This window comes from Jaculus jaculus, chromosome 4 (assembly GCF_020740685.1).
Source record: "Jaculus jaculus isolate mJacJac1 chromosome 4, mJacJac1.mat.Y.cur, whole genome shotgun sequence".
Classification (NCBI taxonomy): domain Eukaryota; kingdom Metazoa; phylum Chordata; class Mammalia; order Rodentia; family Dipodidae; genus Jaculus; species Jaculus jaculus.
The window spans coordinates 24,118,391-24,140,832 of record NC_059105.1 but is presented as its reverse complement, the minus strand read 5'-3'; the positions used below and the strand labels follow the sequence as shown (position 1 = coordinate 24,140,832).

Here is a 22,442-nt window from a genome sequence, read left to right as displayed (position 1 = left end):
CATAAATCTAGGATGTGTTTGTAAAGTAGTAAATGAAAGAACATTTTGTGATTTTTTTCCAGAAATGCAAAGTAATCCCCCAGCTCAGGGAAAAGCTATCCCTGCTATGGAAGAGGATAGCTCAGGGGCCAGCGCACCCAGACCGGGCTTCCCTGAGGAGCCGGCCCACAAGAACCAGCCTGCCTGCTCCTACCAGCAGATCAGCTGCCTGGACAGTGTCATCAGGTACACAGGCACTTCTGACCTTCCCTGACATCCAGGTCTTTTTCACCATGCACACCTTCCCACCCACATGAAGCCCTGAAACCCTCACACAGGTACCTGGGCAGTGTCATCAGGTACACAGGCACTTCTGACCTTCCCTGACATCCGGGTCTTTTTCACCATGCACACCTTCCCACCCACATGAAGCCCTGAAACCCTCACACAGGTACCTGGAGAGCTGCAGTGAGGCTGCCACCCTGAAGAGGAAGTGCGAGTTCCCAGCCAACATCCCATCACGCAAGACCACAGTCAGCCCAGGGCTGCATTCCGGAGGTATCTGATCCATTTTGAGCTGCTAAATGGTCCACATCTTAAACCTCCCCCAGTGGAATTAGAAGTTGATTTACCCTGTTGTGCCCCTTCTTCTCTTCTGAATTAATTCTGAGTGCTTCATGGATATAGTATAAGGGTGTAAGCTATTTTAAAATAACACAAGTAGGGCTGGAGGGATGGCTTAGTGGCTAAGGCGTTTGCCTGCAAAGCCAAAGGACCCAGGTTTGATTCGCCAGGACCCACGTTACCCAGATGCACAAGGGGGCATGTGTCTGGAGTTCTTTTGCAGTGACTGGAGGCCCTGGTGCGCTCATTCTCTCACTCACTCTCCCTCATTCTCTGTCAAATAAGGAAATAAAAATAAATCAAATATTTAAAATAACACAAGTAGCTGAAAAGTTAGTACCCTTCTTATGAGCTATGGGTCAAGATGTTTCTGAAACCTGTGAATGCTGCTGGTGGCCTGGGGACAGCTTTCGAGCTTGGTTCCCTCCTGCAGCTGCACTAGACTCTGTGGTTCTGGGGCTGATGCCTTTGTGATGTCTTAGAGGAACCCTTGCCTATGAATGCTAGCATGGCCATAGCCAGCTGGAAGCTCAGGCTGCTTAAATTCTGTGAGTGTTGTAATGGTCAAGATAAGCAGTAGAAATAGGGTATCCCGATATGGTGGCTCATGCCTGTAATCTCAGCATTTGGGAGGCAGAGACAGGAGAATTGCATGTTCAAGGCCAGACTGGGCTATGTAGCAACATTTTATCTAAAAAAAAAAATAATAACAATACAGAAGCTAGGCGTGGTGGCGCATGCCTTTAATCACAGCACTTGGGAGGCAGAGGTAGGAGGATCGCCTTGAGTTCAAGACCACCCTGAAACTTCCGAGTAAATTCCAGGTCAGCCTGGGCTAGAGCAAGACCCTACCTTGAAAAAGAAAAAAAAAAAAAAGAAAGGAATGGAGTATCACACTGTTGAATGAACACAAGGGAGTGAGCAGTGAGTCACACAGAATAGACTTCCTGATGCTGTCCAGGTTCTTCCCACCTCCTGTCTATTGGGGAGCCCTCCCCATAGACCACCAGAGGGCCTTGGCTCAGGGCCACCTACTGCACCTAGATGCTGTCCCCCACTTTGTCATTTCCTCCTCTCCTGTGAACTCCAAGGACACATTGTCCCACATTCAGGCCCAAGCATCTGTGGGGTAAGTGTGCAGCCTGTAGGGGTCAGTGGGTCCCTTGTCTCACTGCCTAGCTGAGCAGTGGGCTTTAGTCCTGTGTGTGTACTTGTTTCTCTTATCCAGGAGCAGCAGCACCCTCCAAGGTGAGCAGCCGCACTGAGGTCCACGCACACCTGAGCTCGCTGACGTTGCCCGGCAAGGCTGAGAGCGTGGTGTCCCTCACCAGCCAGTGCAGCTATAGCAGCACCCTCGTCCACGTGGGGGACAAAAAGCCGCAGCCTGAGTTAGGTATGCTGGGGAGGCTCTCTGAAATATTAGCAACCATCTAACCCTTTCTAGTATTTTCATGAGAGAGGGAGAATTGGCATGCCAGGACCTGCAGTCACTGCACTCAGACTCCAGCCACGTGTGCCATCTTGCGCACAAGTGCAACCTTGTGAGCTTGCGTCACCTTGCGCATCTGGCTTATGTGGGATCTGGAGAGTCAAACATGAGTCCTTAGGCTTCGCAGGCAAGCACAGTAACTGTTAAACCATCTCTCCAGCCCAACAGTCTAATCTTAAAAGAGAAATTTTATTTAATAATGAGAAGTTTGACTGCCATCTGAAATGTTTGTGCTTAAGAATCACCAAAAAACCTTACCATGGTCTAGTGAGGGACATTCTAAGAAACTCAGTTGGTTTTGTTACCAGGGTAAGGTGGGGCAAAGTCTGGCGCCATCTCGTGGCAGCTGTTTGCTCCGATGTCAGGCCTCACAGTGCAGGCCCTAGTTCCCCACTCTGCCCAGCTTTGCCTCTGGCAAAAGGGCAGTCAGCAACCCCAGCTATGAGGACAGGAGCCAGAACACATAGTAATCAGACTTAGGACCAGCAGTGTTCTTGGCTGCATTTTCTCCTTCCGAGTACTGAGGTTGCAATGGATCCTGATCTTGGTCTTCACTGGGAAGGAGATGACAAGGAACAAAGGTGTTGTCAGGGACTCAGCCCCCAACTTCTGCCAACATGCCCTGCCCTCCTCATTCCGTGACTCATATGGTCACAGCTGTCACCATACCTAGTCCTGAATCCTGCAAGACCTGGTACCTTGACTTTGTCCACCATATACAAAAACCTGATGGCCGGGCGTGGTGGCACATGCCTTTAATCCCAGCCCTTGGGAGGCAGAGGTGAGGATTGCTGTGAGTTAGAGGACACTCTGAGACTACATAGTGAATTCTCGGTCAGCCTGAGCTAGAGTGAGACCCTACCTCGAAAAACCAAAAAAAAATAATAATAATAATAATAAAATAATAATAATAATAACAAAAACCTGAGGCCAGCCTTGGAATGTGTTCAGCTCTAGGGCCAAAGTCCATGATTTCTAGGTCTCAGGTTGTTTCCTGAGCCATCAGAGCCAGGCTCCGGTTGTTACTTGCACTGTCTGGGAAGGCTAAAGCAGGCTTGGAGCATGTCACCCTCTGGTTATGGGCATCAGGAAGGAATCAGGTGTGAGTGTCTATGATTTGGGGTACAATGAGGGGCCTATGCAGATCAGATCTTCCTTGTTACAGAGACAGTAGAAGACACAGCGAGCTGGCCGGAGTCCTTAGATGGCCTACCTGGCACCTTCAGCCAGGAGAAGGGGCCCGTGCAGAAGCTGGGCCTCACCAAGGAAGTGCTGGCTGCACACACGCAGCGGGAGGAGCAGGGCTTCCTGCAAAGGTTCAGGGAGGTGAGCAGGCTTGGCGCACTGCAGGCCCACTGCCAGAACTATCTGCAAGAGAGATCCAGAGCCCAGGCGAGTGAACGGGGTAAGTGCTGACCCCCAAGGCAAGCATCTATTTCTAAACCCTTTGTTCTTCTTAAACTTTTTCCTTTTGGTTGTTAGAACCAGGGTCTTGCTATATAGTTTACTCAGTATGTAGCCTAGAAACTGATGGTTGAGGTGAACTCTTAGCGTGTGACCTTGTGTTCTGAGAGGCCTGCTACTATCCCAGGCTAGCCCTCGCAGCATGTGGGCTTAGGCCCCTGCAGTTCAAAGAGCATCCAACCCGCGGAGTGAGAATCATGCTTGTGGGCATCTGGCAGTCAGCTCTGAAGGATAGAGGATAGCGGTGGCTTCCCTCAGACAGGCAGGCCCTTCCTGGCCAGAGTGGCCTTGGGCTGCACTGTGGGCCCAGCCTGAGTTATAGCCCTGGATGCTCGGTATTCAAGTGACAAAGTAGTGCCACTTGCTTTGCCTCTGCTTTCTGTACCAGGAGCCTGAGCCCGGCCACCTGCTTTCATTATGATGGGCCCTTGCTCCTCCCACTCCCTACCCCAGCCACCTTCTGTACCCCATGGGTGGGGCCTTCACTGACCAGAACCAGCCCCATGGGTCTCTGGCCCATACACTGCCAGCACCATCTGGGACTCCCTGTTCTGTTCTTTTCCTGTCTCTATATCTTTTCCCTTTGGTATTAGAGTTTGAACTGAAGTCTTCAGCAAACATGCTACTTTTCCACTGAGCTACACATGCTGCCAGGATTTGCCCTTTCTATTCATTTTCTCACCCTCTTCCCAATGTCAGAGTCATGGAGACCTGTGGAAATGAGGGAAAAGGTGCTTTCCAGACCCTGAGCAGACCTTCCCTGTGCGTCTTCATCTTCCACACAGCCCAGACCCAATAGTTCGTGCAATCCATGAACTGTGCAACATCTCAGGATGTTCAGACAGGGCGTCCTAGGAGCTTCGTGTTCAGTACTGTTCCCTCCAAAGAGAAGATACCTAATAAAGAAACAGCAAAGAAAAAAAAAAAAAGACTTGTGAACCCTTCTCATGAAGCAGTGTGCTTGAGCCTCTCTGTCTCAGCATGCGATGAAAGTGTGCATCCCTGGGCATGGCTGAGAAATGTCCTTGCTACCTTAACTCCAAGTTAAGATGCCTGGAGTAGGAGGAAAATGTGTTCGTGGAATACTGCCCCCTCCCCAGGGAGGCACTGGGGTGCCATAGTTCCTCCTGCCACAGATGCACCCCTCTCCCTCCTGCAGGAAGCATCAGCTCAGCTTGTCACTGGGAAGGAGGGACGAGGTCAGGGCGAACGTGGCTGTGTAGGTCAGTTTTCCATCACTGTGGCAAAGCATCTGAGAGAACCAAGTTCCAGAGCTTTTGTCCATAGGTCCTTCGCCCTGTTGCTCTGGGGCTATGGCAGAGCATCCCATCAGAGCAGGACAGTGTGGCTGAGGAGCTGCTTTCCTCAAGGCGGCCAGGGGGCATAGAGAGAGGGGGTGGGCGCTGTGTCTCGCAGTCATCTTCAGCACTTCTTCCCAGGAGCCTGACTTCCTCCCAACCATGCCCACTTCCTAAAGGTGCCACCACCTCACCCCTTGGACTAGCCAGCAAGCAGGCCTTCGGGGAGCACTGACCCCCTTCCTTGGGCTGTGCCTGCAGCTGCTTGATAGAGTAGAAGTGTTTCTCTAGAGAGCAGCACTGACAGACTGAAAACTAAGGTGCTTGGGTGAAGTCTGCCATTCTGCCTTAGACTTTCACACACCAATATATATGTGTTTTAAATATTGAGGAACAGCCTGTGCTAGAATGAAACCCTACTTTGACAAACAAACGATAGATAGATAGATAGATAATAGATAGATAGAGAGATAGATAGATAGATAGATAGATAGATAGATAGATAGATAGATGTATGAATGAATGAATGAATAGCAGAGCATGACTGGTCAGATTGTTCTCTTTATTTTGGATAATTAGAACCTTCAATGCCTCTAAAGAGAGAGGACATGGAGCTGTGAAAAGAAAGGAAGGAATGTAATCTTGCAGTTAAACGTGCTTCTTCAATTTGATGCAGTTTGGTTTTGTGAAAAACCTAATGTTTCATCTCTGTTTCTTTGATTTGGTTGTGGGTTCAGGGGGAAACCCCATGTTGGATGCAGTGGGCTGGCACATGGCATCACAGGACTGTTGAATCAAGAGGTGCCATCCAGCTTCTAAAATTCTGTAGTCTATGAGCTGACATGGTGGGACACGTGTGTGCTTTTCAATTTTAACTCTGGTCATTTTCTGTATTTCAGCTGTTCCTGGACTAAGAAATATTTGTGGAATAGATTCATCTTGGAAAAAAACTGGAAAGAACAGAAAACTGAAATCCAAACGGGTCAAGCCTCGGGATTCCTCCGGGAGCACAGGGTCAGGGGGACCAGTGACCCAACGGCCCCCACTCATGGGCCTGAACACCACAGCCTGGTCACCCTCGGACACATCCCGGTCTAGTTGTCCTGCCACACCCTTCCCTCCCCCAGTGCCGGCTTACTCTCTGCCCATGTTCCAGGCGCCAGGGCCTGTGGCAGCACCACCTGCAGCTTCCCATGTGAACTTCACAGTGCCTGTTGTGCCTGTGGGCGCCCAGCCTGAGTTCACAGTGCAGCCACTGCCCCTCACTGCTCCTGCGGCCCCCGTCATGGCCTTCATGCTACCCAGCTACCCCTTCTCACCAGCAACCCCAAGCCTGCCCCAGGCTTTCTTCTCCAGCCAGTCTCAGTTTCCAGGCCATCCCACTCTCGCCTCTGAGATGAGCCCTGTCTCACAGGCCGACTTTCCCAGTCAGACTTCACTCCTCAGACAGCCATGCACTTGTCCGGCCACCCCACCATCAGGCACAGTGGCCACGGGCAGGGCCTCCCCTCCGCTCTTCCAGTCCCGCGGCAGCAGTCCCCTGCAGCTCAACCTGCTGCAGCTGGAAGAGGCCCCTGAGGGCAGTGTTGGCACCTTGGGGATCTCAGGGGCCACAGGAGCAGGGGCTGCGGGGCCAGAGGGCATACCAAGCACTTCTCAGGACCAGGACCGGGACCTGGACCGGCAGCCAAAGGCGCCTCCCTCGGTAAGGGTTCTCTGCTCTCCCTCCTCCCAGCAGGCAGCACAAGGTTTCCTGTTACCCCAGCCACCTAGATTAGACATATCTGCCAGGAATTAGTGTTTCCCGGTGATGTGATTCCATCACAGTAGTTAGTTGGGGCTTTGAATTGAGGATAGATGATACATCAGGAATTTTGAGAGCGTGTCTGGACCTCAAATTTTTCAGTAAATCTCAGATAAAGCTCATCCAGATGAAAGACCAGACCTCAGGATCAGGCGGGCAGTGGTAAAGAGCCTGCTGGTGGGGCATGGGCCCCACAGCTCCTGGCAGGGTGCCAAGGCTGATGAGGAAGAGGGAAGGATCTCCTGCCTTTGGCTCAGAAGCTGGTGCTGCTTGGTAACATTGCCTTAAGGACTCCGATATGGTGCACTTTCCCAGTCAGTGGATTTCCAGGTGGGCTGGGTGTACACAGTACTTGCACAGCCAGTTGCATTCTGTCAGGGGAACTGTCTGGGAGGACTCTCTGCCTTTATGGGGGTGCTGAGGCTCCTGTTCAGGGAAGTAGGTACATATAAATGCATCTCTCAGTACCCCTCTGTCCTCCTGACCTCTGTTTCTAGGGTCTTGAACCTTAAACCCCAAGATGCTCTCTAAACCAGTTCCCACCCTCACTGCCAAGCACCCTTCTGGAATTAGAACCTCGGTCATAGTATGGCCTGGTGCCCATGAGGTTGAGGAACAGATAGGACTCCTGTACCTGAAACATAAGCCCTGAAGTTGGGCATGACTCTCTGAAGTAATATTTCATTGGCTAGCATGCATAGAGCATTAGTGACCCTCTCCCTGCAGTCCCATGATTGCAGAATCTGCTCATCTGACATGAAGGAGGACTTGGCCCTCTCCCTGCAGTCCCATGATTGCGGGATCCATTCATCTGATGACTGAAGGAGGCCTGGCCCTCTCCCTGCAGTCCCATGATTGCGGGATCCATTCATCTGATGAGTGAAGGAGGCCTGGCCCTCTCCCTGCGGTCCCATGAGTGCGGGATCCATTCATCTGATGAGTGAAGGAGGCCTGGCCCTCTCCCTGCAGTCCCATGATTGCGGGATCCATTCATCTGATGAGTGAAGGAGGCCTGGCCCTCTCCCTGCAGTCCCATGATTGCGGGATCCATTCATCTGATGAGTGAAGGAGGCCTGGCCCTCTCCCTGCAGTCCCATGATTGCGGGATCCATTCATCTGATGACTGAAGGAGGACTTGGCCCTCTCCCTGCAGTCCCATGATTGCGGGATCCATTCATCTGATGAGTGAAGGAGGACTGGCCCTCCCCCTGCAGTCCCATGATTGCGGGATCCATTCATCTGATGACTGAAGGAGGACTTGGCCCTCTCCCTGCAGTCCCATGATTGCGGGATCCATTCATCTGATGAGTGAAGGAGGACTGGCCCTCCCCCTGCGGTCCCATGATTGCGGGATCTGCTCATCTGATGAGTGAAGGAGGCCTGGACCTCTCCCTGCAGTCCCATGAGTGCGGGATCCATTCATCTGATGAGTGAAGGAGGACTGGCCCTCCCCTTGCAGTCCCATGATTGTGGGATCCATTCATCTGATGAGTGAAGGAGGCCTGGACCTCTCCCTGCAGTCCCATGATTGCAGAATCCATTCATCTGATGACTGATGGAGGCCTGGACCTCTCCCTGCAGTCCCATGATTGCGGGATCCATTCATCTGATGACTGAAGGAGGCCTGGCCCTCTCCCTGCAGTCCCATGATTGCGGGATCCATTCATCTGATGACTGAAGGAGGCCTGGCCCTCTCCCTGCGGTCCCATGATTGCGGGATCCATTCATCTGATGACTGAAGGAGGCCTGGCCCTCTCCCTGCAGTCCCATGATTGCGGGATCTGCTCATCTGATGAGTGAAGGACTGGCAGCTGGCACTTCAGAAGGACATAGGCCACCAGCTCTCTCCCTCCGTCCTAGCCTCTCTGTGTTCCCTGTTGTCACTGAGGCCCTGTGAACAATGGTGTCTTCTCCTTTTCCCAAAAGCACAACGGGCCCTCAGACACCCAGAACAGTGATGCCCTCTCCACATCTAGTGACCTGCTCAACCTCCTACTGAATGAGGACCTCTGCTCAGCCACAGGCTCCGCTCGGTCTGGGAGTGGGGCCTCAGACTCTCTGGGCTCCAGCTCGCTGGGCTGTGGTGCATCCCAAAGTGGGGCAGGTATGTTGGTGCTAAGGGCAGAGGTGTGTTGGCCAGCACAGGAATAGCATACACCCTGAGGACTCCCAGGATGGTCTGCCCCAGAATTGAAGATCAACTGTTCTCAGAGCTAATGTCACCCTGCTGCTTCCCTAGTGGCTGTCAGGGCCATGCCTTGAAGAGATAACTTCTGTCTGACAATGTGGCAGGCTCCTATTGGTCAGAATTCTGTGTCCTGCCTATAGGCTTCTGGTTTTCATGTCATTGCAAACCTTACACCCCTGCCAGTCTCTTACTGGGCTGCCCAGGTAGTGGTTTAACCTCTGGGTTAGTCACACCTGTGCCTACAAGTGCGTGTCTGCCTGCAAGCCTGCTCTGACGGGGAGGGTCCTGCATGCCCTGTAACTGCCAGGGGCAGGTTGTACTTGCCACCCTCGAGGCCTCAGGTCCCCTCCTGCCCTGAAGTAAGCTTTCCTCACCCAGCTCACAGGTCTTTGTCCAGGGCACTGGCTCAGGGCACAGGCCAGCTCCTCCCCTCTTAGCATCCTTTCCTGTGGGTTTCCAGAGATATGTCTGCTGGAGTCAACAGACAGGAGAATGGGGCAGAGGACAGGGTTCTAAGACAAGCCCTTGCCTGAGCTCACCTCCACGGTGCGAGCAGCTGTTCTCATTCAAGTCAAGCAGATTGTTGGAGCCTTGCAGAGAGAAGGGAAGCTGCTGCAGCACAGGTCTCCTCCAGCACGGGCTGGTTTGTCTTGCAAGCTCCGCCTCTTCAGCACTGATGGGGTTTCAGCTACTCACATTGAGTCTCCAAGATTCTAACCATTGTGTTTTGTGTTTTTAAAGGCAGTAGTGACACAAGTCATACCAGCAAATACTTTGGAAGCATTGATTCCTCAGAGAATAATCACAAAGCAAAAATGAACACAGATGCAAAGGAAAGTGAGCATTTCATTAAGTACGTGCTACAGGACCCTATCTGGCTTCTGATGGCCAACACAGATGACAGCATCATGATGACATACCAGCTGCCTTCCCGGTAACCACTCGGACTTTCTGAAGAACCCAGAGAATTGGGGTTAAGGGACCCTATGCAAGGTCATCCAGACAGGGCAGAGTGCCCAGGGAAAGCCATTGAGACTTAGTAAGGGCAGCAGAGAGAAGGAAGGCTCCCTCTGGGTGACTGTGCTGGGTCACACCTACAGTGTCTGGGTCAGGAGGAACCCCTAAGGACTAGCCTCCTGCCAGGAGCCATGCTTAGTTTCTGTGACACATTGGGCCAGCATTGTGTCCTGGCCACTATTTGCCTTGCACACCTCTGGGATAAATAGAATAAGAGCTGATGAAAATGAAAATCAAGGTGACCCTGAGTCTATGCCCAGGCTCTGAATCCATGCCAGGCTTCCCCATAGTGCTGGGCATGGTCCCTGCCCTTCTAAAGCAGCCCAGGTGGAGTCCTGGGCATAGCGGGCCTCTGGTCAGCAGGTAAGAGGAACTGAGAAGATCCACAGTCTCCAGCTCAGGGGCAACTATAATCAGCCAGTGTTGGGCAGGGAAAGGGACAGTATGTGGCTTGGTTCTGGAGGGTGAAGGTCTTCCCAGGCAACCACACAGTGAGAGCCACTCCAGGGCTCCAAGTGGTGCCTGAGATATCTGGTCCCCATAGCTGGGCTGAGGGAAAACTGAAATCTTGACCTGGCTTGTCATTTTGACAGTAACACTACTGAGTATTTGCTGGGGAGATCAAACTGCCTCAAACAAGCGAAATTATGTTAAATGAGAGGATAATTGTGTGAAGCCACATCATTAATATTAGAAGAGCTGGTAGCTGGTGATGAGTAGTATTAAAAGGCAAAGGGTCCCTCCAGCTGCCCCAGCTCAGCTGTTCCTGCCTCTTCTGAAGGGACGTCAGTGCGGTCTTGGAGGAGGACCGCGCCAAGCTGAAGCTGCTGCGCCAGGCCCAGCCCTGGCTCACGGAGGGCCAGAGACAGGAGCTGCGGGAGGCGCACCCATGGCTGCAGACCGGTGGCCTGCCAGCAGCCATCGATGTGGCGGTAAGTTTGTAGAACCTGCCTTCTTTCTAGCACAGCATTAAAGTTCACTAATAGGGGGCTGGAGAGATGGCTCAGCGATTCAGGCACTTGCTTGCAAAGCCTAAGGAACCAGGTTTGATTCCTCAGGACCCACATGAGCCAGATGCACGAGGTGGCACATCCGTCTGGAGTTTGTTCACAGTGGCTGGAAGTCCTAAGGGCCCATTTTCTCCCTTGCCCCCTCAAATAAATAAAATATTTTTTTTAAGTTCACTAATGGGGGAACTTAATGGCATACCTATTATCTCACCACTTGGGAGGGTGAGGGGGATGGAAATTTCAAGGCCAGTCATAACTACATAGCAAGAAACAACAAAATTACACTCTTATTTTCATAGCTTTTCTTATCTTCATAGCTTTTCTGTAAACTGAACTCACTTAAAACAAAGTGTATTTGAAAGAAGAAAAGGAGTCAAGTGTGGTGGCACATACCCAAAGCCATGGCACTTGAAAGGCTGAGGTGGGATACTTGCAAATTTGGGTCTAACCTGTGCTACACAGAGATCCTGTCTTAAAAAAAATAGAAGAGGGCTGTAAAGTTGGCTCAGATGTTAAAGGCAAAGTCTGATAGACTGGGTTTGATTCTTTAGTCCCTATATAAAGCCAGGTGCATGCATCTGGAGTTTGTTTGCAGCATCAGGAGGTCCTGGTATACTCATTCTCATTCTCCCCCAAAAACAAATAATTTGAAAAGAAGGAGTTGCAGAGATAGTTCATAGGTTTAATTGCTTGCCTACAAAGCCTAATGACCCAGGTTCAATTCCCCAATACCCACATAAAGTCAGATGTACAAAGTGGTGCATGCATTTGGAGTTCATTTGCAATGTCTAGGGACCCTGGAGTGCCCATTCTCTTTCTCTCTGTGCTTGCAAATAAATAAAAAATATTTTATGGAAAATAAAATAAAGAAGGTCCTGCAACCCTACTGTCCATTTTGGGAAATCCTACCCACCCCCCCGGTTTCAGAAATGTTTTAGTGACTAATCTGGATGGCTTGCTGAGATTACAGTCATTTTCCCCCCGCCCCCCAGGGTTTCACTGTAGCCCAGGCTAACCTGGAACTCACTCTATAGATCCAACTCACAGTGATCCTCCCACCTCTGCCTCCTGAGTGCTGGGATTAAAGACGTGTGCCATCCTGCCCAGCTTCATTTTCTCTTTTTACAGTTCTGACTTCTGTTTAGCTGAACTTATCAAGGATTCTCCCTGCCTGTAGCACCTCTCCTACTCTCTGCAGACCCTCAGGCAGAGACAGCACAGGAGTGCAGTGACGGCTGCAGCTGTTGGTTTGCAGGTCCCTGAAGGTGAAATAGGAGGGACTAGAGAGGTGTCTTAAGGGTTCTCAGTGCTCCCTGGATTGCTCTCCATCCTGGTGCCAAATATCTCCCCAGGCCTCTGGGGTCCCCACCCTCAGCTCAGTATGGGTGCCCAATTCTGATCATCTCTCGCCTCTGACTAGAACTGGCATATATATGAATAATGGGTGGTGGGTGTCCACCTCCAGGCTAGCCACAATGGAGCTCAGGCTGCCCAAAAGGCATGCTCTTATCCTCAGGAGCTTATTTCAGCATGCCTTTCTCACTGGAGGGGACTCGCTCTCAGCTGCTCTGGCTGCTGGAAGTTATCCGAGACTCTCCTACCCCATTTGACTGTTATCAGATCACAATACTCACACGTCAGTCACAGAAGCAGCCACTTTACCCAGCCTTAACATGGCCCCACCCACAGTAGTGGCCCATGTGACCTGTACAGTGGGGTAGCTCCACAGCTGTGCCCACCGCTCTCCCCTGTCCCTGCAGAGTCACATCATTTTGCCCGTCAGCTTCAGTCCCTCACAAGTCTGCCAGAATAACTTCTGTACAGCCATACAAGCCTGCCAGCCCATCTCCTCTCCCACTTCTCTTCTCTCCCCACCTCTTGCAGCTGCCCACTTCCTGGGTGCCCCAAGCACCTACCACAGGGTCGTGCACTCACCCTTCCCTCTACTGGGGATCGTCTTCCCATGGCTGTTCTTCACCCCTGTGTTCAACATGACTCTGTGTTCACTGTCCACTGCTGTATGTAGTACGAGACGTCCAAACTCAGTGTCTGCTGTCCGCTGCTGTATATAGTCCGTGACATCCAAACTCAGTGTCCGCTGTCCGCTATTGTATTTAGTCCATGATGTCCAAACTCAGTGTTCGCTGTCTGCCGCTGTACATAGTCCGTGACATCCAAACCCAGTGTCCGCTGTCCGCCGCTGTATATAGTCCATGATGTCCAAACTTGGTGTTCTCTGTCCGCTGCTGTATATAGTCCGTGATGTCCAAACCCAGTGTCTGCTATCTGCTGCTGTATATAGTCCGTGGCATCCAACCTCGGTGTTCGTTGTCCACTGCTGTATATAGTCCATGACGTCCAAACCCATTGTTGTGACGTCCAAACTCAGTGGCGTGCAGCAATGCTGATGTGCCCCTCTCATTTTTCTTGGGTTGTCAGGAGCTTGAGGAGCTTCCTGGGTGATTCTAGTTCTGGTTCTCTTCCTCCTTCACTTCTTCCTTCACTTCCTTCCTCCCTCCCTCCTTTCTTTCTCGCTCTTTCTGTCTTTCAAGATGGTATCTCACACTGTAGCCCAGTTGGCCTGGAACTCACTATGTAGCCAGGCTAGCCTTGAACTTGAGACAGTCCTCCTGCCCCAGGCTCTGGAGTGTTAGAATTACAGGCCTGAGTCACTGACTCAGCTTACAGGGTAAAGCTTATAGGGTTGAAGGCAAGCATAGGCCGAGGCTGCAGTCATCCAAAGGCTTGCTGGTGGACCTGCTGGCGCTGCTGCAACAGGAGGCCTCTATCCCTCACCATGGGTTCGTGGCGTCCCCGGGGGAGCAGGAGGAAGCTTTGGTGCCCTGAAGACCTAGTCTCACAAGACTCACACTTCCTAAGTCCAGCCAGCTTAGGGTGGGGAGTCAGGCTGTACCTGCTCAGGAAGGAATGGCCCCAGACATGTGGCTGAGGCAGCGCCTGCAGTCATTTGGTGGCTGCTCCCAGTCGAACCCTGCGCACTAGCTGCGAGCTCTGCTCTACTGGAGCCTGGTACCTTTCACCTTTAATATGCCACAGAGCCCTGCTGGTGGAAACCACCTCCCTGGGTCAAGGATTACACATTGGTAGCAACTTGTAGGTGCATAGCTGACTTCTGTCCCCATGTGACCGTGTGACGTCTTGTGCTGCTTTCTGATGTGTGTTTCTTCCTTCAAGGAGTGTGTTTACTGTGAAAGTAATGGGAAAGGCAACATCTGCCTGCCAGATGAAGAAGACTGCGTGTCCTTGGGACTCAGTGACACGGCCGACACCAAAGAGGAGGGCAGCGGATGGCCCTCAAGCCCCAGGAAGGAAGAGCAGCTGTAACCCCGCCCTCCCCATGCCAGCGTCTACATTAGATGGTGCTCAAGAGAGGGAGGAGCTTCACATCTGTTTCTAATGAAATGGACATATATACTTATGTTGCTTTTTTGTTTTAGAAAAAAAAAACAGTTTTCTGAAGGGTAACTTAAAACTGTGGGGAAGTTTAAGAGAAATACGTTTTTGTATTTTAAATATAAACATGGGGTTTGGGAATAGGATGATAGTTGGGGTGCCAGTAAACATGAGGAAGACTGAGACCTCTGTGTGTGTCAGGGAAGTTGCCCAGGGTCCTCAGAAGTCCCTTGGTCTGGATGAGACCTTGGCCCAGTCCACCACTGTTCACTGGCCCCTGTGAGTTGTTCTGAGACATCACACCAGGCTCTGACAGGGAGGGAAGCCATGTTCAGCGGTCAGCTGAATGCCTGGCTTTTTGGAGCCTTCCCAGGGTGTTTGGACCAGATCAAATTTTGTCCCCTCTGGGGGCTGCTTTTTATTTATTTAAATTATCACATAGTCCAGCTGGGTATTTGTTCGCCTGTCTAGAGGAGAGGCACCTCTCCCAAAGTCCTCTCTGTGTTCTGCAGTCTGTGGTGTGAAGCTTGGGTCTCAGGTACTGTAGTGGCCAAGGTTCCAGTCTGCTGCGGCTTTTGTGTATAGTAAGCAAAGTTGCAATGCCTGCTCTGGCCCAACGGAGCCTGGTGGTTTCTGTGACCAACACCATCAGACTGACATCCCCTCCCCTGACCTCTGTACATTTCAGTGTCTTTGTTCTGTTCCTTCTAGACCATCACAGCCAGTTTGCATACAGAATTATGGTATCAGCCATGTCTCCCTATCATGGCGGCCTCTGACTGCCACTCTCGGGACCCAGTAATATTTGTTCTTTAGTTGGAGCATCCCAGACATCAGCTCCTGCCCTCGGGGGGCCAATGACCCATCAGCCAGGTTGCAGGGAACTCCGTGCTCGCCCTCCACACTGGCTTTCCAGACTAAGTTTGGTGTGGCTTCCGGTCTGTCACCACATCTGCTGTGTTGCTGGCACTCTGAAGTCAATGGAACACCTGGGCAGAATCAAACCTGCCTGCCCAGCCCACAAACCTTACCTGCACCAGATATCCCCAAAGATTGTGTGGGTAAGTTTAGTCATGGCCCCTGGCATGAGGGAGAAGCCATCGCTGATGAATCAGTGGACCTAAATTAGACAAATCTGTGAGGCTGAGCAAGCAGGGTTTTCCTTGTTCTTTGGCAGAAGCGACCACTGGAAACATGGTAGGTTACTGCTATGTGTTCTCACAGTATGACCACCTGATGCCTAAATATTAACCCTATTTTTCATAAACACAAGGACTCTACATCTTTAAAATTGAAACATCCCCTCCCAATACCTAGACAAGGTCCATGTTTTAATGGAAATTAGATGCCCCAGACTTCTGTCTCCTCTACCAGTCAGAGCCTCAAGGCAGGTGGTGGTCTAAGGCTATGCTTACATTACCTAAACCAAAACTGCCAAAACCTTCTCTCTACTATTATGAATGTTTACCATCAGCATTATTTTATTAATTATTATTTAATATATGCTCACTAATTGTTAACTGCTAAAAAGTTGACTTATTAGGACAATTTGTGATCTGTTTACAAGATGCCAAGCATCCAGTCCTGTTTCCTTAGTATGTGTGCTTAAACGGGTGTCATAAGACTTTCTACTTTAAACTGAGCCTTCTTTTTAATATTGTCTTGAAAAGACATGTAAATAAGCTGCCAGTGTGATGATTGTGAGCCTTGCCGGACAAGCGGTTTGTTCATGTGCAAACCAAACCTTCACCCAGTGCAATATTTGTGTGACTGCTTGTGTCTTTTTAAGACTTTTCTGCCTTTTAGAAAATTGGTAAATAAAGCAAGAATATTTTTATTTTCAGTTTGTGTTGTTTTGTTTTGTTTTGCATTGTGTTTTGTTTATTTGTTGGTGCTAAGATCAAACCCAGGGCCTGTGCACATTAAGCATGTACTCTACTACAGAGCCAGGCCCAAGCCCTGCATGTATTTTTTAAACTTTTATTTATTTGAGAGAAAGAGGGAGGGAGAAAGAGGCAGATAGAATGGGCGTACCAGGGCCTCCAGCCACTGCAGACTCCAGATACATGTGTCACCTTCTGCAGCTGGCTTATGTGTGTACTGGGGAATCAAACCTGGGTCCTTAGGCTTAACAGCTAAGCCATCTCTCCAGCCTTCATGTATGTTTAATATAGCACAGGAAGAAAAACCTGAAGAGATTGGAATTATCAAAAGACACTTGAAGCTAGGTGTCATGGTGCATGCCTTTAATCCCAGCACACAGGATACTGAGGAAGGAGAATCACCATGAATTCAAGGCCAGACTAGGCTACATTGTAAGTTCCAGACCATCCTGGGCTAGAGATGCTATCTCAAAACAAAAATTAAAAGACATTTTAGAAAATAACTCTTCATTCTTCAAATCCCCAGTCAGTCTTCTTAATGAAATCTAAATTAGGAAATCTTCAGTCCAACTCATAATTTCTTTGTACAGTTCATTCCTTGCAGGTTCAGGTTTGTTCCTGTCGGTTTCTGTCATACTCACTGGCCCTGGCCCTGTTCAGCACAGGTCCCATAGGAACTTCCCCTCGTGCACATCTAGTCCTACAATCCCTGATCCCATCTTCCTCCTGCTGTCTTTTCACCACTTGTTGACAAAGAGCTATGGGGGTGAAATCAACTATTGGCCTGCTCCAGGCATCCACTATCCCTCAACCCCACCTTCCTCTGGTCCACCTGGGCTGATTGCCTATGTGCTGGCAACAGGGTGGAACCCAGAGTCAGAAGGGTTGTCATGCTGGGTAGGTTTGCATATCCACCCAGGCCCCTCTGCATCCATACAGCCTGGTGAGACCTGCCCAACACCTAGAGACCTGCTTTCCCTGCCTCCCATTTTACAAACCAGGGCCCTGGGGATCCGAGCAGAGGGACAAAGGGACACTGGGCCCCATTCCTAGCTGCCAAGAACTCTGAGCTTACTGCCTGACTCCAAGAGCTGCTGCAAAGTTCTGGCAGAATGGCTGTTTCATGAAACCGAGTGCCTTTGGGGGACAGTCACTGTATTTTATCATATAGCCCAAGGGACAGCCCCTCCCATTTACTTCCAACCAGAAGGAAATTTTCTGTCTGCTGGGCAGATTGCCCACAAAGGGCCTGGACGTCTGTCTGTAGCTGGCCGCTGCCTTTGTTCCTCTGGGGATTTATGGCCTGCCATTCCTGCTGCTAACCAGTCCCCCTATGGCCACCGTGGCCCTACCCAGCCTCTGCTGGCCTCTGTCCCTGGCTCAGGGGGATCAAAGGGCCCAAATGCTCAGGAAGTCTGTGCTCAGGCAAACTTTGAAAGCAAGATAGGTTCCAAGGGACAAATGGCAGGAAGTGGGTCCGTCTATGGGTGATCAACAGGAGGAAGGGCAGGCTTGGTGGCTCTAAGATGGAACAGCCGGGCTTCTAGGACAAAAAGTCTAAGCCACTTGGCCAATGAGTCCACTAAGGAAATTGGAAGCTGACTTTGTGGAAAAGACTTCCAGCAACTTCCAGTCCACCCAAGAAGGGTTTCTGCCTTGTATGCCTTTTCTGTTCTCCACTCAAGAGGAGTGCCTGGCTAGGTGGAGGCATGTCCCAAGACCTCATCTCTCCCTTGATTATAGACAGCTCTCTTCAACCCACGCCCCTCTCCCACCATGTGGAATGACGCTTTTGAGGTCTGGAAGCCTTGCTTCAGCAAAGTTCCCTTTCCCAACACCCGTCACCTGTTCTTGTGTCTTTATAAAGTCACCTTGCCTCATGCTCTATAGCCACAGGGAGTCTTTCCTGATTCTCTGTAAAGGACGGTTTTCAGTCCTGAGATCCTAGGAGCAGTGTATGTTGTTGTGACTCCTTTGCAGTCAGCCCTGTGGCCAGCTCTGAGAACAGCTGAGGAAGTGTCCATTCTTGAACTGAGTAATTTGCTAAGGTTATATTTCTTTTCTTTGTTTTTCCTGGAGTTGCTAGTTGCCTCTTGCTCGCACCATCTACCTGTGTCATATCCCCGTTGTCCCTCACACAAATTCCCTGACCAAGCAGGTGTTCCACTGGTCTTTTTCCTCAGAGCCCTTTTGATTGCTGTACCCACACGATCTGCTTTTCATGGAGAGCATTCTGAAACATGTTTGGCCTGGTTCATACGGGTAACTGTGCAAACTTGGCAGTAGAAGAACCTTCCATTGAGGTTATTTCTTCCTATCGTAAAGTAGTAGAAGCTTAACTGGAAATACTTGCAAGTCTCTTTTCCTGGGAGAAGGTGATATCTAAGTTGTAAAATCACAGCCTAGCTATGGATAGTAACTCCACTGGGATACCAATGCCTGTTCCTGCCCTGTCAGTTTCCCCACTAGGAGTGGGAGGCTGGTTGACCAGCCCCTGGGGGGCGGTGGAAGACAGCATGCTTTTAAGCTTTGTGGGAGAGTCTGAGGGTACCAGGGTGTGTGTGAAGTAAAGGGTAGGCTCACACCCAGTAGAGTTCTGCCCCAGAGGCAGAATGGGAAAAGATGAGTGTGGGCACGAAAGAGAGAAGCCAGTGAGGTGACTCTGGGGACCTTCGAACCTCTCATCATCCAATCTTCCTGCCTGAAGTTTTTTGGAGGTCCCACTGGTGGGGAGGGTGTTGTAGACTAGGGACACATAAAGGGTGAGAGTTTGAGAACACTCTGCCAAACCCAGGAGGGTAATGCCAGACTGGAAGAAGACAGGTGCTGCTGTGGGACCAGCGTGTGGCCGGTGGGTGACAGCTAGTGCACTGAGACCTGAAAGCAGAGGAGACAGCCACTTTATAGGGGACATGGAGGTGCTCAAGGCGAAGGCTGGGTGGCTGTGAGCCAAGGCCTATTATGGGGAAGCAGCTCTGGGTAAGCAGCGGAGACCCAGGCGGGTAGGACTGGGTGCAGTGCCATGGTCCCCGAGGGCACTGCGCAGGGCGCGGTCCAGCCGCCCTCGCACCCCCTGAGGAGAGCGCCTGGCAGATGGACCGCCGGCGACGCGGGTCCCGGCGTCTGGCCAACGACACCAGCGCGCCCGCCGCCGCCCGCGGGACAAAGCGCGCGAGACAAAGGGGCGGCCAACACCTGTCGCTCTTGGCCCGGCCGCCGCTTTTCTCCACCGAAAGGGCTGCAGCTGCCAACTGTCACGGGCATCAAGTTACGAGGACCAGACGGCAGCCTCGGCCGACCGCGGGGGGCTGGGGGCGGGGATGAGAGGGATGGGGCACAAAGGGCCTCAGCCGGGAGGGAGGGCTGCGGTGGGGGGGGGGGAGAGGGAGGGCTGGGCCAACGCGGCGCTCGAGGGGGCTGAAGGGAACAAGGGCGCTGGGAAACAGGGTGGGCGACAAGGGGCGTGGATGGGCGGGCTAGCCGGAAAGGTGGTGCGAGTCGAGGGTTGTGGGTGTCCACACGAGTCCGCAAGAAATGCAAGGGGTGGGCTGCAGAGATTGCTCAGCGGTTAAGGCGCTTGCCTGCGAAGCCAAAGGACCTAGGTTCGATTCTCCAACACCCACGTTAGCCAGATGCACAAGGGGGCGCACGTGTCTGGAGCTCGTTTGCAGTGGCTGGAGGCCCTGGCGCCCCCATTCTTTCTCTATCAGAAAAAGAAAAAGAAATGCAAGGGGATGGGAACCATCCTACCCCTGCCGCCCACTTCTCCCGGGCTTAGGCCCCCTCCAGGTGTGGAGACCTCGCTCCTGAAGGGCGCCGGGTCCAAAGCTGCAGCACCCTTGGGGGGGCGTTAGGTGAGATGGACGTGTGGACGGTTTGCTGAGCCCGACTCCTCCGCACCCAGGAACTCACTCCGCAGAAGGGGACAAGCGAGGGGCCACGGCTGCGAGTCGAGTCCCGTCCCGCCCCGCCCCGCCCCGCCAGCTGCCAGACCGCCGGCCCCGCGCTGCTTGACAAAGCGCGCCGCTCCCATTGGCCTCCGCCCCTTGCGGCCCGCAGCTTCTGCCCCGCACAGCCAATCAACGCATTGCCATGCAAATGAGTTCCTATAAAGGGGGCGGGCCCGCGAGCCGGAAGACGCGAGGGGGCTGGCGCGGATCGCCAGGGACGAGCTTTCTTACCGCTCCCTCGCGCTCCCGGCGCGGCGGGCCATGGCTCCGGCCCTGGCGGCCACCCGGGACCGGGACCGTGCGGGCCGCGAGGATGAGGACTGCTGGGAGGCGCGGGGGGACCGCAAGGTGCGGGCTGGGGCCGCGGGCGGATGGGCTTGCGGGAGGCCGCGCGAGCCGGGGGCTCAGTGGCCCGCTTCCCACAGGCCCGGAAGCCGCTGGTGGAGAAAAAGCGGCGCGCGCGGATCAACGAGAGTCTGCAGGAGCTGCGGCTGCTGCTGGCGGGCTCCGAGGTGCGGCGGGAGGCGGGCGGAGGCCGGGTGTGCGGGGGGTCCCCCGGAGCGCTGGGCGCGGCTCACCCCGTTCCCCACGGCGGCGCAGGTGCAGGCCAAGCTGGAGAACGCTGAAGTGCTGGAGCTGACTGTGCGGCGAGTGCAGGGAGCGCTGCGGGGCCGCGCGCGCGGTGAGTGGCGGCGGGGCTGGGGCGGGGTCGCGGGCCGCCCACACCTGGCACCTATCCTGGACGCGTCCCTCAGCCTGGCCCTCGCCTAGAGGTAGGGCGTCGGTTTCCGGCGTCCGGATCTTGTTCGCAAGGAGGGCTGTCGTTGCTGGGTACGCTGGTGCATCTCCTGGGTGAGCCCCGACCCCGCGGAGCGGGTGGACCTGGCCGTGGCTGTCTCCATGCTCACGGTACGGGTCGCTGCTTTCTTCTTCGCACCCTCCGATGGACGGACCCAGAGAGGGAGCAGCTGGAGGCGGAAGCTAGCGAACGCTTTGCTGCTGGCTACATCCAGTGCATGCACGAGGTACATACGTTCGTGTCCACGTGCCAGGCCATCGATGCCACAGTCTCAGCTGAGCTCCTGAATCACCTGCTGGAGTCCATGCCACTGCGAGAGGGTAGCAGTTTCCGAGACCTGCTGGGAGACTCCCTTGCTGGGCTGCCTGGAGGCCCTGGGCGGGGTGGCTGGCCCGTGGGAGGGTCCCCGGGGTCCCCACTCCCCAGCCCTTCAGGTCCTGGGGAGGACCTGTGCTCTGACCTGGAGGAGGTCCCAGAAGCCGAACTAAGTCGGGTGCCTGCTGAGGGGCCGGACTTGGTGCCCACGGCCCTGGGCAGCCTGACTGCAGCTCGAATAGCCCAGAGTGTCTGGCGGCCTTGGTGACCAACACTAGCCAGGACCCTGTGGGGATTGGGCTAGGCCTTCCCAGGCTCTGGGTATCAGATGAGGTGGAGAAGGCCCAGGATGTCCCCCAGGTCTACCCTCTCCTTCCCTCCAATGGATGGCTTGTAGGACAGTCCTTGGTGGACAGTCTAAACAGACTCCAAGCCCTGTTTCTTGAGGGAGTCAATTTCATGGACCCTCCAGGTTGGGGGGAGGGAAAGAGTTCCAGAAAAGGGGAAGACTCCTGTAGAACTACCAGTGCTCCCCCACATTAATCTGTCCCTTGCCCAGACCTAGGAGCAGAGGTGTCAGGGTATACCAAGCTTCTCCTGGGGCTGAGCACTGGTATTTGGGCAGGAACATTCCAGTGGCGGCTGTCGAGATCTGAACAGAAGCTCATATTTGCCACTTTAACCAGAAGACCAGGGGAGGCAGGTACATTACAGTGTTTAGGTGGAGCTGCTCGCTGTACATTTTTTTTTTTTTTTGGTAGCACATGAGTTTGTGTGTTTGGTTGTCATCAAATGCTGCAATTGAATTAAATAAAGAACTTCAGAGTTAGTTACCTCTGGTGTGCTGTCATTGTCATGTCGGAAGTGTGAATGCTCAGCTAAGCACATTTTCCCAGCATCCACCACTAGTGAATATCTTTTAAGATCCCTCACCCTTTGCCTTAGTGTGTGGCCCTGGTGATGTCCCATTACCGGGCCTGAACTGCTCTCCCTGGAAAGTGTGTGCCCCGGATGATTCTACTTGGAGTTTGTCTCCAGGATAATTAAGCCTCGGGGAAGTGCTTGTCCCTGCACCACGCTCTGTCACAGGCTTCCACTATAACAGCACTAATGATAAGTTAGCTGCTGGTTCTTTGCCTTGACGTGTCTGTCAAAGGCTTGGGTTAGGATCCATGAGTGTGATGTGGATACCACCTACTTGTGTAAGC

At 52.7% G+C, this 22,442-nt stretch overlaps 2 protein-coding genes across 2 annotated transcripts in view; both read left to right on the top strand.

Annotated features, from left to right (window-relative positions):
* The window catches only part of Per2 (period circadian regulator 2), a 41,250-nt gene extending 25,120 nt beyond the window's left edge, over window positions 1-16,130 (top strand). Inside the window, exons 15-23 of the mRNA XM_004672969.2 lie at window positions 63-225; window positions 431-537; window positions 1,832-1,996; window positions 3,258-3,497; window positions 5,754-6,559; window positions 8,585-8,762; window positions 9,588-9,780; window positions 10,645-10,795; window positions 14,069-16,130. Of these exons, the coding sequence (XP_004673026.2) occupies window positions 63-225; window positions 431-537; window positions 1,832-1,996; window positions 3,258-3,497; window positions 5,754-6,559; window positions 8,585-8,762; window positions 9,588-9,780; window positions 10,645-10,795; window positions 14,069-14,218 (2,153 nt within the window). The 3' untranslated portion in view covers window positions 14,219-16,130. The remainder of the gene's footprint in view (window positions 1-62; window positions 226-430; window positions 538-1,831; window positions 1,997-3,257; window positions 3,498-5,753; window positions 6,560-8,584; window positions 8,763-9,587; window positions 9,781-10,644; window positions 10,796-14,068) is intronic.
* A 4,215-nt stretch (window positions 16,131-20,345) lies between these two features.
* Hes6 (hes family bHLH transcription factor 6) lies at window positions 20,346-22,067 on the top strand. Its single transcript, XM_004672964.2, has 4 exons — window positions 20,346-20,468; window positions 20,546-20,632; window positions 20,721-20,802; window positions 21,078-22,067. Exons 1-4 carry the CDS (start codon window positions 20,382-20,384, stop codon window positions 21,500-21,502), a joined length of 681 nt encoding a protein of 226 aa, XP_004673021.1. The 5' UTR covers window positions 20,346-20,381; the 3' UTR covers window positions 21,503-22,067.
* The last annotated feature ends 375 nt before the right edge of the window (window positions 22,068-22,442 follow it).

Excerpts from the sequence above, each read along its gene's own strand:
- Hes6 (XM_004672964.2), top strand. The coding sequence starts at position 20,382 with ATGGCTCCGGCCCTGGCGGCCACCCGGGACCGGGACCGTGCGGGCCGC. Across the intron at positions 20,469-20,545 it reads AGGCGCGGGGGGACCGCAAG|GCCCGGAAGCCGCTGGTGGA; the intron begins GTGCGGGCTGGG and ends CGCTTCCCACAG. Across the intron at positions 20,803-21,077 it reads GCTGCGGGGCCGCGCGCGCG|AGAGGGAGCAGCTGGAGGCG; the intron begins GTGAGTGGCGGC and ends GGACGGACCCAG.